General features: G+C 45.7%; 1 protein-coding gene across 4 annotated transcripts; it reads right to left on the bottom strand.

The window, feature by feature from the left end:
• Window positions 1-811: 811 nt before the first annotated feature.
• Window positions 812-16,684, bottom strand: EBAG9 (estrogen receptor binding site associated antigen 9). 4 transcript variants are annotated; one of them, XM_085846574.1, is made up of 8 exons: window positions 16,447-16,673; window positions 12,896-12,976; window positions 12,619-12,734; window positions 10,998-11,088; window positions 6,719-6,880; window positions 2,215-2,349; window positions 1,926-2,017; window positions 812-1,210 (listed from the first exon to the last, which is right to left on the bottom strand). In XM_085846574.1, exons 3-8 carry the CDS (start codon window positions 12,699-12,701, stop codon window positions 1,090-1,092), a joined length of 684 nt encoding a protein of 227 aa, XP_085702700.1. In that variant the 5' UTR covers window positions 12,702-12,734; window positions 12,896-12,976; window positions 16,447-16,673; the 3' UTR covers window positions 812-1,089. The 4 variants fall into 4 exon arrangements, with proteins under 4 accessions (XP_085702700.1, XP_085702699.1, XP_085702698.1 ...); XM_085846573.1 differs by lacking the exon at window positions 12,896-12,976 and having other exon boundaries at window positions 16,447-16,684; XM_085846572.1 differs by lacking the exons at window positions 12,896-12,976; window positions 16,447-16,673 and adding an exon at window positions 16,344-16,362.
• Window positions 16,685-16,749: the final 65 nt, after the last annotated feature.

The following is a 16,749-nucleotide window of genomic DNA, read 5'->3' as shown; positions in this document are numbered from 1 at the left end:
TGAGATATCGTGCTACATATAGTTTTTGTCGCTACCTCTCAATGGTGAAGAATCAGTTTAAAAAATTAGAGTATCCTCATCTGGATCCATCCATAACGTTTTGAGATATTCTGCTCACAGACAGACAGACAGGAGTGAAAACATAACCTTCGGTGGTGGAGGTAACAAAAAAAAAAACAAAAAAAAACTTATAGATTCTTTTTTGAACTTTTCTGTACTTTTACATTTCTGGAATTAGTCGATGTTAACCATGAAGAGGCCTCATTCATTAAACTTTTTTTTTAAGTAAGAAGTTATTTCGAACATTACCTGTTTTCCCCACAAAAACTAGTCACAAGATGGAGGAACATAAAGGGAATAGTCGTGATATTAAAAAAAAAAATCTTCAAAATGTAGGTAAAGACAAATGTGGATAGGGAGACCAGAAATTGACCCAATTTGTTGAAAGGACGAATACAGACAATGCAACAAAGGATTCGAAGATGTCTATGAGAGATGGCTACACCCTGTTATGGTGATAGTGATGAACCCTTGTATTCATACACTCTGCCAAACAAACAAGCCTGTCCAAAAATAAGAGGGCTGCTGCCAGATATCTCAACATACACCGTTTCTCCACTTTGCTTTGTGGTCGTTCTTAACTCTCCGAGCTCTCAGTAACTTGATAATGTTATCATCGGATACAGAGTCCTCGCTTCATGCTCGTACTAGAACAGCTGATATCTTACACAAGAGTTGTGTTTGCTGCAGTCTGGAAGATGTGATGCCAAAGTAAACGAAGGAGTGCATCAGAAAAACGACAAGACTAAAGTTTCAGATGGCGATCAGGTTGGTTTATGCAGCTGGGCAAAGGAGTTTCTTGTCTCATGCAAATAAATCATCTTTCCTTCATAGAAAGCTTGGTCACTGCAATCAGATTGTACATTAAACTTATGTTTACCGTGATGGCATTTCCTATTATTGTTAGTGCTCTGCAGCTAGCCAGCTACAATGTACAGGCCTGAACCCCAAGCACAGTCTGTTTGCACCTTAAGGGTCATGGTGGTCGCACAATCCCAGCAAATAGCAACGCATAAGGGCAGCTGCTGATCACGGCAGCTTCACAGCTATGCGTGCGGAATCTCTCCGCTGCTGTCTATGCTGCTCTCTCTCCTGCTTCTTGCGAAGCTGCTCCGCAGCACGGCGTTCCCTTTCCACTTGCCGCTGCTGCCTGTAAGACCAATTACACATGGACGTATCACCACACTGCTCGGATGCAGATGATTATGTTCGTGAAAAATAGCAAGGTAGCGAGAAAGGCTTTGGAAGACAAGAATGTAGAAATGGTGATAACGATTGATTTCCCCTCAAATCTCAATGTTTCTGCGGCCGCACTTTCAGGTTTCAGTAAAACGAGTGCCAAGTGTTTTTTCATTAAACAAAGCAGTCCATCTCCACTCATGTAGTGCCTCCTCATACCATAATCCCAGCATGGACCAATGTACTTGAACCAACAGTTTTTGATTGACTGGAGATGGGATCATCTGCCATTCCTCAGATTGTGCATCCCCACAAATTTTTATATAATAAATATTTTTGTGTTTGTTAGCGAGCCCGGAAATGACTAGTCCAGAGTCCGGACTTGTACCCAAATTAATCACTCGGGGAAGTCTTAAAACGCCCCTTTGACGGCCAGTCAACAGAACATAATCCGCCACTCAAGTAGTGCTTGCTCTGAGAAGAAATGGTGAGGTATTACATGTGATAGCTTCCAAACATTTGGCACAAAGTGTTTGTGTATGTTAAGGTATGTTTAACAGTGTCCAAGCTGTGCTCATTACGAAAGGCGGATGGAGCAATAACCTAAAAACAAATGGTAAAAACTTGTGAATCAACCTCACACATTTCCTTACGTCCCAAAATATTTGGAAATGCATTGTACATACCTTAACACTTCGTTGGTCTCCCAGCTCAAATCATTCTGTTCATCCCAAGCTCCGCTTTGGTCATGCCAAGCCTGCAGCTCACCTAGCTCTGCCTGAGGGCAGCAACATTCACCGCTACAGGTTCACAGACTACAGGCTCCTTTTAACTCACCAACAAGAAAACAATGGCAGTGTGGATATTGAAGGCGAGTAAAAAGGGAGAAGATGCTCAGCAGAGAAATAACCTCTGTGGGAATCCAAGGAAAAGCGTTCTGGGAAGAAGGATAGACATGTTGATATTAACAGTTACCGAGGGGGGTGTAAAACCCAGGTCATGAGCCACTGTGAGCCTGCTGGAAAAGTGCGTGTCGCAAAGATCATTCCCTCCAAGACTGTGACCATCGACATCTTTTCCTGGAGCTTCTAGCTTTTTCTTGACCAGGATCTGTGGAAAGGAGAATGTAAAAGGCATCAAGATTTTTTTTTATTTTAAGAAATCAAAAAAAGTTGGCTTTGAAGTCAGCACACCTTTTTTTATTTCCCAGCTCATGATATTTAATTTTTTTAACATTTCCCAAGAGGATAAGGTATTTCTGTATTTTCCCTTCTCTAGACATCTCAGTTTAGAATAGGTCAGAGGTTTGACTAAATCAGCTTGAGGATTTTATTTTTAACTAGAAAATACAACCTGTCACTTTGCTGACCGGGGTATGGGTATTAAGTGGGGGGAGGGAGGGGGGGGGGGGGAGAGAGAGAGAGAGAGAGAGAGAGAGAGAGAGAGAGAGAGAGAGAGAGAGAGAGGAGGAAGGTGAGGAAGAGAGGAGAGAGAGAGAGAGAGAAGGCAGGAGGGAGGGGAAGTTAGGAAGAGCAAGGAAAGGGTGGGGGGGGAGAACTATGCCTTACCAAACGTTGCTATACACTACGGGAGGGAGGGTGTGATGAGGGAGAGAGGGAGAGAGAGACAGAGAGACAGAGAGACAGAGAGACAGAGAGACAGAGACAGAGAGACAGAGACAGAGAGACAGAGACAGAGAGACAGAGAGACAGAGACAGAGACAGAGAGAGAGAGAGAGAGAGAGAGAGAGAGAGAGAGAGAGAGAGAGAGAGAGAGAGAGAGAGAGAGAGAGAGAGAGAGAGAGACAGAGAGAGAGACAGAGAGAGAGAGACAGAGAGAGAGAGAGAGAGAGAGAGACAGAGAGACAGACAGAGAGAGAGAGAGAGAGAGAGAGAGAGAGAGAGAGAGAGAGAGAGAGAGAGAGAGAGACAGAGACAGAGAGAGAGAGACAGAGAGAGAGAGACAGAGAGAGAGAGACAGAGAGAGAGACACAGAGAGAGAGACACAGAGAGAGAGACAGAGAGAGAGACAGAGAGAGGTGGAGGTGGGGTTAGCAAAGAAGGTGACATGTTATGCTTAATGAACAAACACAAACGCAAAAAATACTCGTGTCAACAGCTGTACACACAACGACACAACAGAGTGTGTGAAGAAATCTGCTGGCACATCCCCAAAAAAACTTTGATATTTCAGTTCCAGAAAATTTGTGGGAACATGAACCAAAAGTAATCACTGAACACATGGAAGTGCCGACCACTGATGTACGAGCTCATGATCCCATTGAGCGTGAACATCAAAAACAAAGCATTACGACCAGATATCATACTTAAGTACAAAAAAAGAGAAGAAGGCATTGCTTGTTGAAGTGTTAATAGCAGTGATTTTGGACTAAATTATGCAGAAATCAAGAAAATGACCAAACACCAAGTGAGATGAAGTGAGAAGATCCTGGAAGCTGAAGAATGCCAAAGTTGTACCAGTGATAGCTGGACCTCCAGGAATGACGACAAAGAACCTCACAGAGATATTAAACATAGGGGCAGTACCGCTGGGCGCTCAGCTGGTAGTGGCTGGATAAGATAATCATGCAAACACTGGTAAGCATGGATAACCCACAAAATATATAATGGAAAAGCAAATGAATATTTTTATTGCCGTGAACAAACCTTGGTACATCACGGGTGGTGAGGGTTGTGGTTAAGTTTCATCAAAACTGTGTGTGTGGTTTCAGAAACAAAAGCAAATGCATATTTGGGGGGGGGAGAGGGGCAACCCCCCCCCCTTGCCACCCTCCTAGAGCCCGATTTTTCTCATGTTATTAACAAACTGTGGTATGTCATGGGTGATGAAGGTTGTCGTGAAGTTTCATCGGAATTGTGTGTATCGTTTCGGAGAAGAAAGCAAATACCTCTTTGGGGTGGCAACCCCCCCTGCTCCCCGTAAACTCCCTCTGCAGACCCCTTCAGACCCCGTCTTTTTTTTAAATGCCATCACAGGTGATGAAGGTTGTGGTCAAATTTCATTGAAATCGTATGTGTAGTTTCTGAGAAGTTGCGAATATTTGTGGACGGACGGACAGACGGACGATGTGCCATTCCATAAGCTCCCCGGAACGACTTTACAGATGAGCTAAAAACCATCCTTCTAAATATTATAACAAAGAAACTACAGTTGGAAGCTGTCCAGGGCTCAATGACGATTCTGAAGAGAACCCTCGGAACAAAACTTAGAAAACAGAAAACTTCACAGGTTGGTCCATGAATCGTGACCCCTTACTGAAATGAAGGTGGATAATTAATTTGAGCCTGACCTGGGAGGACTCCATTCCACATTCTGAAACCCACATATGAAGATACCAATCAACAACACAGACACAGACACAGACACTTTGAGACCTGGGGTGGGAGCATTCAAAACCAATGGCTTGTACATGCAGCGACCTTTGCACCGCACCGGTCAGCTCCGAATCAGATTTGTACATGCTACAGTCCCCTCAACAAGGGGTGAAGGTGGGGGATTAGGGGGAGGGTTGGGAGTGAGAGATAGAGGAGTGGAGAGAGGAGTGTGAGGGGGGGGGAGAGGAGAGGAGAGGGGTCTGAAAGAGGAATAGGAGTGGGAGGGAGAGGGGTGAGGGATTCTGGCAGATATGACGCCCCGTTTATCGTCCATCTGAGAGACGACACACACAGTGATGAATCACCGGCCTGTGAAACACCAGGAGGACAGTTTTGAACTGGGTTTGGATTCGAATCCAGGCTACACAGTGAGCATGCGTACATCTCGGCTTTCGTGCCGTGATGTGGCGATTCTTTACTTCAGAACTGAAAATATATTTTTCTCATTGTGATTATATAATATATTTTGCCTTCCTACCTCCAGTGTGGAAGCACGGTATCGCAATTGCAAGTTGAAGAACACGCCAAGTGGCTTTACCATACAATGCATGAGATGTTTGAAGAAACTATGAAAAGCGAAACGTTTAATTAATATTTGTATTTATCTATGCTGAAGTGATGGGTCGTATGATGGAAGAACAAAAGCGGGAAATCTTTTGATAATGTCAAGATCTCTGACCTTGATTTTGCATGATGCAGTCATCTTTGTGGAGATTCGGTATATCCTTTTGGGGGCCCTCGAGGTGCTGAATGAGGAGTCGGAGCCGCTGGGTTTACGGGTTTCCTGGGTCAAAACTAAGATCCAGGCTTTCAGTGACATCTTGGTTGCTGCTGTCCTGTCTATACCTGTTTGTGGTGAGGATGTTGAGGTCATGGAGAGATTCACTTACCTTGGCAGTGATATTCATGTCTCTGCTGGCTGTGAGCCAGAGGTCAACAGACTTCTGGGTCGGGACTGGGGAGTCATGGATTCACTGGATCATGTGGTGTGGTGCTGCCGGTACCTGTGCCCGAGGACGAAAGTCTCAGTATTCAGGTCCTTGATGCTTCCAATCTTGCTCTATGGATGTGAGACTTCGACTCTGACCATACCAGGGATCTGAGACTGAGATTTAATTACTGTGGTACCAGGTCTCTTCGAAGAATCCTTGGCTATCACTGGTCAGACGAAACTTGGTGGATGAGTTGGTTAGGTGACAAGAACAAGCTGATTCAATTTCAGATCAGTGGGATACAAAACATAAACTAATCAGCCTGGCAGAGGTTTGTGCTCCACCGAGTGCCCTTCTTTTCAATTGCACTGGGCCATGGACTAATTCCCAGGCCTAAGGCCCGAGGCCTGCCAATCTGTGCTTCTTCATGCAATGCTGGTACTTGATTTTATTGGGGTGGCGTCAGACCACCTGTCCAGCCAATGGATGTAAAGCAGTGGGTGGAGTCACAGCAGCTGAACATTGACCCATGTATAAAATGTGATATTTTCTAATTTTAAAAAGGACATAACTGGGTGAAAAATTGACAAAACACCCTGAAAATCGGAATTTTTCTATATATTATCACAATAAAGCCATGTACCAAGTTTCAGTTGAATATGTTAAAGGATATGGGGGGGGAGTCAGAAAAACCACAGGTGGGATGGACGGACGGACGGACAGACGGAGAGCAAACCTATAGTACCCTCCGGTGAAACCGGTAGGGGACTAATAACTGACTGACAATCATCACCAACTATAACTGAACACTGAACAGCAATGGTAAACATCACACAGTCATTACCCTGCTTTCTTATCACAAATAAGAAGATGTAATGTGATTACAAGGAATGAAAGCATTATAAAGGAATCAACTATTTCAGTGGTATAGCGGTTCTCTAATAAACAGAAAAAACAGGCAGCGCTGGCAAGTAATCCCAGAAATGATTATTTCATTTAAATATTCTCAGTCATCAATATCGATATTCTCCACAAGTCAGATATGAACTATAATTGTAGTTGTAAAAATGTACACAGCTACAATGGCATATGTGCAATCATCAGTGGACACGTCCACACACAAACAAAATGAAGACGGTGTGAGCGTCATACCTTCTGCGTTTTGTGGATTGTGGGCGCCATACCACTGAAATAGTCCACTTCAGGCTCGAGGACTGGTGCAAGTGTCGAGTTGTTCACTGCAGACCTATCCCCTTCTACTCGCACACTCGTAGGCCCATCTTCCTCCCAAGAGTCCCAGCTCTGTAGGTCTGGCTGGAAGCAATGGATAATGTGAAGAATGTATGCGTCATCATAAAGAAGTTACACCAACTTGCTCAAAAGGAGAAAATAAAAACTTAATTACCTTTCTTTTGGCTCGTTATTGATAACGTTAAATGATAAGAATGTCATGTGACCTTGCTTCGATTTAAAAAGAAAAAAAAAATGCTGAACATTATTCTGTAAGCAACTGCTTCAATGACTTTTACAAACTCTGAGTTCATGTTGGCCTCTTTGTGCTCCCATCTGAGCACTTGGCTCACAATGTTGTGACCCCAGGTTAAAATACCAGATACTCTTTCGGTTTGGCCAATGTATCATAATGTCTTCATAAGTTTTATGTAAAAGGTACATCGATGTCTCCTAATGTCGTTGTCGTGATGCAATGTACATTCAAATTGATCCGCTCGTGAGCTTTCGACAATGTAAAAGGTTCGGGACAGCACTCGATACTCAAATGGGAAATAGACAAGTTGTAGTAAAAAAATTTTTGAATCAAACAATGGTAAAGCTTGTTTATTTGTTTTTTTTCCATTTGAAAGGAAATGCTCAAAACTTATTTTGAGGAAAAATAATCACTGAACAGGAAGCTCAAATGCTGAAAATGAGGTTTTATCCTGCATCCAATACATGCATTGCTATATACCTGATGGTGGCTTGACAGATGAGGCACATAGCTTAGGATATGGGTGAGGGGCCAATAAAAACAAAAACGAGTGTAATCCCATGTTTGCGAGCTCACTGCAAACAAGCCACGACCTTTTAAATACAGATCAGCTGTTGTGATGCCAGAGGCCCATGACTCGTGAAAGTGCATATCATCCTGAGGTTTACACAACCATTAGCTTAGCCACCTGTGGGGAAAGGTTATCTAGTTGCAAGGTGATGGCACAATGGAACATTTAAAGAGTAGTTGGCAGAGGGATTGATTTTTGCCTGCTCTTGCATTTAACATTCGCTGCATATGGGAGTTACAGGTGAAAGGCCAGAACAGCAATGGTGGGGGAAGGCAAGATGGACACAATAGATGATGATGATGTTGGATAAGGATGTAAAATATGGAATAAAATGCTCAATGCAGGTATAAATTTGAGGATCTTGGGGTCCTAAGTTTAAATCCCAGCTGTGCCAAAATAACACCAAACGGGCTGACAGCCTGTCTTCCTTTCGAGGTCAGCAAAAGGATTACGAGATTTCTGGGGGTGAGAGATCAATAACAGTTGATCTGGGAATAGCAGTGGAATGACTCCATACCAAAGTTTTAGAATCCATTGAAAAGGAGCCTTTGGGTCACATCCAATTTTGGTCGACACTTTACCTTACACATTACCCAATACCTTGTTTCCATGCAAAACTCAACCCAGATTGTAAACCGTTTATCTGAGCTGAGTGAAAAGCTCATTTTTTAATTCCATGGATGATTTTAATGGATGTGGGCAGTTTTTCTCAGTAGCACTGACTCAGTGCCATTGAGTGAAAACCGACAGGGTGGAAGCCAATTTTTGGCCAACGGCAATCCTAATTTTCTTTGACACCTTTTAAAAGCATGAAGGTGCCACAAGAGAAGAGCGAGGTTCGAAAGGATTAAAAGACGAGACGTGAGCTTATCGTGTAGGCGATACATATTTAAGGAACGTACCTCCATGGATGCAGGCACTCTCAGGCCTTGCAACGCATGTCGGACAATGAGCTTGACCAGCCTGCCGAGGCTTGCTATTAGAGTCTGTGGTCTGAGGTGCACTGCTTGGCCAGAGAGAAATGCTGCGTCGACGAGCAATTTCGGACCTTGAATGTGACATCGTCTCCTGGCGATAAGCTGATCTCATGTTCATAATATTTTGCAACCTCTCTCTTCTGTAAAAATTTTCTCGTGATTTATCGTACCGATCCTTGAATCTTCATGTGAAAATGACAATGGGATTTCCCATTTTGCTGATCACGTGCTGCATTCATTCTCTCATAATTACGGTTCGCCTATTGGATGGCTCTCGCCAATCAGAATGTACAGGACAGTTTGGACCTCGACGCACTCAGAAAAGCAGACACCTACTTTCACATGTATGGGGAAACCCTATGTTACAGAATATATCTCCCAGAACCTGGGAATTTTAATGCGGAATCTCTAATTTCCTGTCTCATAATTATCTTGGCAAAAAACTTCTCAAGCTGACCAAACCGTTGTCAGAAGAGAGACCAATATGACTAAACAAGGGCGAGAGACAGCACCACCCTCCAAATATATAAATAGCACATAAATCTATAAATACTGGTAAATGAATAAAAAAATGTTCCCTTTGGAGTTGGACAAAAGAATATTACTGGCCAATGTTTTGTTGCAATCAAAATATGAGGGGGAGAGTGAAACCATTGCAGTCTTTTTAAAACGCCTGAAACAAAAGGGTGACAACTATTCCAATGGCATCAGGAAAGGGTGCTGAGTGTTACTGATGCAGGATCATTCCATAATGGTTTGGGAAGACAACCTTTTAAATCCTCCCTTAACCACCCACCCTCCCGCCACGACCCTGTATTCATTAATCAAAATATCTACAAAATAAAACTAGAGCGAAAAATGGCGCAATGTCACAAATCCCCACGCTTCCCACCTAAAGCAAAGTTGAAAGATGGCAAAAGGGTTCCATCAGGAATGACCCAATTTCAAATTTTGAGTTAAAAATAAATCTTCTATTTTAACCCTTGTGACACCCCTTGGGGCATGGACCAGGGTCCAGGGATCAAATTCAAAAAGTTATTTCAAATACAAAGTTTCATTTTAAAATGTTTACCTCCATCACCGAAGGTGAAGGTGGTTATGTTTTGACCCCTCTGTTTGTTTTTGTCTGTCTGTCTGTCTGTCTGTCTGTCTGCACGATATCTCAAAAATTGTAAATAGATCCGGATGAAACTTGGTGGACACGTTGGGTGTGTGACAAGGAAGTATTGATTCAATTTTGGTGAAGATCCGAATCCGGATCTGGATACGAGACTTATTTAATTTTTTAAGTGATTCTTTATTGATAGGGCCAAAAACGATATGTAGCATGATGTTTCAATCATGCTTTGGGCCCGATATGTTCTCATGGATCAGGCATTATGTGGTTGAGGTATGCGCTCTACCGAATGCCCTTCTAGTTAAAAATGTGTTCATAATTGCAGTTTTTTTTGACCCAAAATGATACTGCTCTTGCACCTTCTTGCCATGTGGTGATCATAACTACCAAGTTTGGTGAATTTCCTCACAACCATTTAGGAGGAGATCGCGTGATGGATGGACAGACATATAAGCAGATGGACAGACATATAAACAGCCAATTAAAATATTCCTCTGCTTTTTTTTTTTAATAGCAGAGGAGATAAAGATGAGCTTACCAATTAAAACTAGAACTACGTTGTCGATGGCACACCATTGCATATTCCCGCGTGCACTGCTTTGTCCCATTAACGCTATGTGAAATTTTATCTTGCAAAATGGATTGACTATTCTTTTCTATTTGATGTGCTTTATGACCAAAGACTTACTATGTTTACTAAATCAGAAGTCATTGCAAGCATGTCAACATTTCATGAAACATTAATTTAACACTGTCCAGCAATATAGAACTGTGCATCAATTTAATCATAGGAATGAACTGTGTATAATATTAATTATAATTATTCATAATCAATTAGATAAATACAGTAAAACCTGTGACTGTTTGTCACTCATGGGGGCCACCATAAGTAAGTTCTTTATAAAATAATTTACCATGTACAATGGTAAATACACTTAAAAAAAAAAAAAATCAGCCCCCATGACCCCACCCCCTCTGGCCCGGCCCCGAGGGGTCATATCAAAAATCCAACAGTGTTGTGCACTTCCACATACATATGTCTACGATGTCCCAAAGTTTCAAGTTCCTATTTCAAACGGTGTAGGAGTTACAGGGTAAGACAGACGGACGGACGGACACAATCACAATATTTCCCCTTTTCTTCGAAAGTGCGGGAATAATTATCAACAATATTTTGTCTATTCTAGATAAGAAATGACGATAAATAGTTGCAGAGGTGTGCCTGAATAACAGCAGGCAAAAGGGAGGTGGTGTCCAAAATAAAACAAGCTTTCACTTACCTGATTGTGAGGGCCAAGAGTTGCTGCACTGTACTGCATGCTCGTGGGTAGTGGCAGTGATTCTCCACTGCGTTTTCGACTGCGTCCACTCCTGCACATTAACACAACCAGCTGGGAGGAGTACCACTCACCGGCACTGCTAGCCACATTTCTTTCGAGCGTGAAATTCACACACCAATTTGGATGTCTCCAATATTAAAGCAAAAATTAAAGTACAGATTTCAGGAGGTGGTGGTGGCGCATAGGAAGCACAAGAAAATCATGGATGGGCTGACTGAAAGGAGAATTGACAAAACAAAAAAAAAAACTTTCAAAGAGAAAAGTTAATGTGTTCATCAACTATCTATCCACCTGTGATGGGTCAATCTATTAACAAGAGACTATACTCATTACATTTGCACAGTGGGTAGGGGGGAAAGAGTTCAATTGACAAAAGGAAGGGAATTGGGGGGGTCGAAGGGAGAGTGCTGTGAGGGAAGAGAAGAGTCACATATGTAAAATATAGTTGGGTGCTGGGGGAGCAGGATTGGGGGGGGGGGGAGAGTCATCATAATTCCATCATATTTGCTCAAGTCAGAGGAAGATGGCCCTTAATTCATCAGTGAGTTTCATTTTGACTTCAATCTTCATCATTACCTCTGCCACTGAAGGTGGACGGAGGTTATGTTTACACCTCTGTTTGTCTGTGAGCAGGATATCTCAAAAAATTGTGAACGGATTTGGACGAAACTTGGTGGACAGGTTAGGTGTGTGACAAGGACAAATTTATTTTATTTTGGTGGAGATCCGGATTCGAGAATTCTTCACCATTGAGAGATAGGACCAAAAACGATGTGGAGCATGATATCTCAAAATGTTAGATGGATTCAAAGAGTTTTGGACATGTTATGACAAAACTTGGTGTACGAGTTGGGTAGGTGACAAGAACAAGCTGATTAGACTTTGGTTCAGGTCCGAATCCAGATCCGGCCTATCAGTGGGATACAAAATGTAAACTGTTCAGCCTGATGGAGGTATGCATTCCACAGAGTTCCATTCTAGTTTATAAGACGTATTCATTTAACCAGATATAGAATTGATTGACGTTTAAAAAGTATGGAATTGCTGTGTTGTTGCTGTCCCTTTGCTGAACGGAAACAAGTATTTTGTTTGTTCGCTACCATGGTCGATCTTCACAATGAGCTGTTATGCCCTCATATTGATGATAATGAGTCTGTTTTAGATTTCTCCTGTTATTATCAATGGCTGGGATGAATGAACATCTCAATATCCAACTTCGATTTGTGTTCACATTTTGAATACAAAATCTGAACTCATGGAAGAGTGAAGTGACAGAGGGTAGAAAGGAAAGCACTAAGTGGGCCAACACATGCACGCAACAAGGGGGGATGAATGAACAGGGGGAGGACATACAGGAGACTGAATGAAATCGCAACCTGCAAATTGATGGGGAGGGTTATAATTAAAGGTAGTTCTAAACTCTAAAGTGAGGGCAATTTTTGTAGTTCTTTAAAAAATATATATATTTTTTTTTAAATTAAAAACACAGCCTGTTGCATCAGATACAATTTAAACATTCCAGCCTTAATACTGCTTAAACAGTTTCGCCTATTTGGGTGACCTGCATAGTAGCCGTTTCAGAAGAGCAAACAAGGCGATGAAGCAGGAACAGAAACGAGACGCACGAAACTGCAGGATTGCCATGACTGAAGCTACCAGTCTCTTTTCCTGCAAGTCCTGAAAAACAACATGAACAAAGCACTAACAATACATCTTGACACCTCGTACTATGTCAGAGCTCAACTGAACTGCCATCCAAAATCGACGGTTTTAAGAATAAAATCATTCAATTACAAAGTGTATTACACGGGACTGAACTAATATTGTGATCTTAGTACAACTCTGAAAGATGTCTTCAAGCTTGGTGCTGAATGGAAGAGATCGTTTTGCTGCCGTTTCTTTCTGACTGCTTGGAGGCCCTAAGCACAAATATACTTTGAGTATAAATCGTGACATGTAGAAGACTGTGCCAACAGTAAGCCTTTCCCATCTTATAAATTTGCATACTCACCTGGTGTTGCATTGCAAGTATTTGCCTCGTTGTGCAATGAATATTAGGTTCTAATCACATACTAAAGGATAGCTTGACCATTTGTCAAGTCCTTCAAGAAGAGACTGCAGAAGGTGAACTACATTTGCTCAATTGCGAATTATCATTTCAGATTTGCACTATTTAAAGGTCATCCCACATTCACTATCTTGGAACAGCAAGAAATGTTTGGATTCCCCATCAAACGGCATTTCATGATGAACCGGTCATTCCAGTTGACTGATTATGACAACTCTATCTATAATAAAGAGAATGAACCAAGCTATAAACAAAAATGGGGCTGACAGGATGGCTGATAGGTACGCACGCTCGACTCCAAGCCGTCCAGCCTGGGTTGGATTCCCGACCGAGCTATAAACTGTCATCCTGGTGTTTCACAGGAAGGGAGATTCATCAATGTGTGTGCCTTCTCTCGGATGACCGATAAACAGGCACCCTACCTGCTAGCATTAGTTGGTGGACGTTAAAGATCCCACGGTATCCTTCATGAAGTACTTATCTCTTTTTGTGCAGATAACCATGTTCTGTAATAGTTCGATTATTTAATTAGTTTCAAATTACATGATTTTGTGTGCACATATATCTTTACAATTGAATTCTACATTCTGTTTAACAATAACAATTGTGTAATCATTTATGAAGAAAAAAAACCCCGCAAAGCCAGAGACAGACAGACACCAATACCTTGTGGGTCATTCTGTTGAGCATCTTGACTAATGGTAATCTTAAAGGGACTCGCATCAACGGTGAAGGTCAGTCGCTCATTTGGCAACCGCAGAATATTTGGCACGCGCGCGGGGGTGCAACTTTGGCGCGTGCGGGGGTGCAACTTCGGCACGTGCGGGGGTGCAACTTCGGCACGCGTGTGTGGGGGTTCAACTTTGGCGCGTGTGCGTGGGGGTTCAACTTCGGCGCGCGTGCGTGGGGGTTCAACTTCGGCACGCGTGTGGGTGGGGGTGCAACTTCGGCACGCGCGTGGGTGGGGGTTCAACTTCGGCGTGCGTGTGGGGGTTCAACTTTGGCGCGGGGGTGCAACTTCGGCGCGTGCGGGGGTGCAACTTCGGCGCGTGCGGGGGTGCAACTTCGGCGCGTGGGGGGGGGCAACTTCGGCGCGTGGGGGGGTGCAACTTCGGCGCGTGCGGGGGGGCAACTTCGGCGCACATGCGTCGGGGTTCAACTTCGGCGGGTGCAGCGGTGCAACTTCGGAGTGTGCGGGGTGCAGGCACGAGCATGGGTGCAACATGCGCGTGTGCGTGGGGGTTCAACTTCAGCGCGCACGCGTGGGGTGCAATTTCAGCAAGCGCGTGGGTGCAACTTCGGCACGCGTGCGTGGGGTTCAACTTCAATGCGCGTGCGGAGGTGGGCGTGCGTGCAACTTCGGCACGCGTGTGTGGGGGTTCAACTTCGGCGGGTGTGCGGGGGGGTTCAACTTCGGCGCGCGTGCGTGGGGGTTCAACTTCGGCGCGTGTGCGTGGGGGTTCAACTTCGGCGCGCGTGCGTGGGGGTTCAACTTTGGCACGCATGTGGGTGGGGGTGCAACTTCGGCGTGCGTGGGTGGGGGTTCAACTTCGGCACGCGTGTGGGTGGGGTGCAACTTTGGCGCGGGGTTCAACTTTGGCGCGGGGGTGCAACTTCGGCGCGTGCGGGGGTGCAACTTCGGCGCGTGCGGGGGTGCAACTTCGGCACGTGCGGGGGTGCAACTTCGGCGCGTGCGGGGGTGCAACTTCGGCGCACGTGCGTGGGGGTTCAACTTCGGCGCGTGCGGGGGTGCAACTTCGGCGCGTGCGGGGGTGCAACTTCGGCGCGTGCATGGGTGCAACTTCGGCGCGTGTGCGTGGGGGTTCAACTTCAGCGCGCACGCGTGGGGTGCAATTTCAGCAAGCGCGTGGGTGCAACTTCGGCACGCGTGCGTGGGGGTTCAACTTCAATGCGCGTGCAGAGGTGCAACTGCGGCGTGCGTGCAACTTCGGCACGCGTGTGTGGGGGTTCAACTTCGGTGCGTGTGCGTGGGGGTTCAACTTCGGCGCGCGTGCGTGGGGGTTCAACTTCGGCGCGTGTGCGTGGGGGTTCAACTTCGGCGCGCGTGCGTGGGGGTTCAACTTTGGCACGCATGTGGGTGGGGGTGCAACTTCGGCGTGCGTGGGTGGGGGTTCAACTTCGGCGCACGTGGGTGGGGGTTCAACTTCGGCACGCGCGTGGGTGGGGGTTCAACTTTGGCGTGGGGGTTCAACTTCGGCGCGCGTGTGGGGGTTCAACTTTGGCGCGGGGGTGCAACTTCGGCGCGTGCGGGGGTGCAACTTCGGCGCGTGCGGGGGTGCAACTTCGGCGCGTGCGGGGGTGCAACTTCGGCGCGTGCGGGGGTGCAACTTCGGCGCACATGCGTGGGGGTTCAACTTCGGCGCGTGCAGGGGTGCAACTTCGGCGCGTGCGGGGGTGCAACTTCGGCACGAGCATGGGTGCAACTTCGGCGCGTGTGCGTGGGGGTTCAACTTCAGCGCGCACGCGTGGGGTGCAATTTCAGCAAGCGCGTGGGTGCAACTTCGGCACGCGTGCGTGGGGGTTCAACTTCAATGCGCGTGCGGAGGTGCAACTTCGGCGTGCGTGCAACTTCGGCACGCGTGTGTGGGGGTTCAACTTCGGCGCGTGTGCGTGGGGGTTCAACTTCGGCGCGCGTGCGTGGGGGTTCAACTTCGGCGCGTGTGCGTGGGGGTTCAACTTCGGCGCGCGTGCGTGGGGGTTCAACTTCGGCACGCGTGTGCGTGGGGGTTCAACTTCGGCGCGCGTGGGGGGGGGGGGGTGCAACTTTGCGACGCGGGCGCGTGGGGGTTCAACTTCGGCACGCATGGGGGGGGGGGTGCAACTTTGGCACGCGTGTGGGTGGGGGTGCAACTTTGGCGTGGGGGTTCAACTTCGGCACGCGTGTGGGGGGGTGCAACGGCCACAATGCATGTACGGATTTCTTTGGAGCTTCACCTTGTTTGCACAAAACGTCGACGACACGTCACTGAGGCGAAGTCATGAATTATATTTTGAAACGATATCAGATTAAAGAAACTGAAGGCACTTGGCAAGAAGACGTATGCAAGTTTACAATGAGTTAAAGACGACGGGCCATGAGGGTGCCAGAGATTACCACATCCCGATAACTTAGTGAACGTTTCTCGGACACGGCTCCTGAAGGTGCGATGAGTCCGAACGAAGCAAAGCGAACATACTTCCATTGCCACACACATTACCGGGTCAGTCCACATCAAACCAAAGCCTCGACAATCCGACGAACGAGCCATCCTGTCGTCCCATGTGGCATTAAGTTTCAGGGAAGGGTCGACGGTACAGTACCCTGTCAGGGAGATGTTTATCAAGCGACGACGCACCGGCCGGTCTTGCCGGCCCTGACCGGCTCCATGCGGGTGCACCGGGTCGACGGAGGTAAATGAAGAGAGAATCTGGTCACTTCATATCAAGAGATAACCAGACAAACTCCAAAATTGCCGCAACCACGGTCTTCAGTCGACCAACAAGAGAAACTTCACTTCCGGCACAACGGCCGGCGCATCACATCTCGGATTTAAAAATGATTAATTTTTAAGACAAGAGGATGTTTTTATAATTAGTTATTTCAACATCGGGTGAATATGTAAA

This window comes from Eptatretus burgeri, chromosome 11 (genome assembly GCF_056783735.1).
Source record: "Eptatretus burgeri isolate ZD-2024b chromosome 11, Ebu_testis_v1, whole genome shotgun sequence".
NCBI lineage: Eukaryota > Metazoa > Chordata > Myxini > Myxiniformes > Myxinidae > Eptatretus > Eptatretus burgeri.
Note: the sequence above shows the minus strand (reverse complement) of the source record. Positions and strands in the feature narration are given on the sequence as shown.

Bases quoted from the DNA above. Each gene is read 5' to 3' on its own strand.
- EBAG9 (XM_085846572.1), bottom strand. The intron at 6,881-10,997 runs GTAAGTGAAAGC...CATTGCTTCCAG, and splicing joins CTCTTGGCCCTCACAATCAG to CCAGACCTACAGAGCTGGGA. The intron at 2,018-2,214 runs GTAACTGTTAAT...TGCTGCCCTCAG, and splicing joins TGGGTTTTACACCCCCCTCG to GCAGAGCTAGGTGAGCTGCA.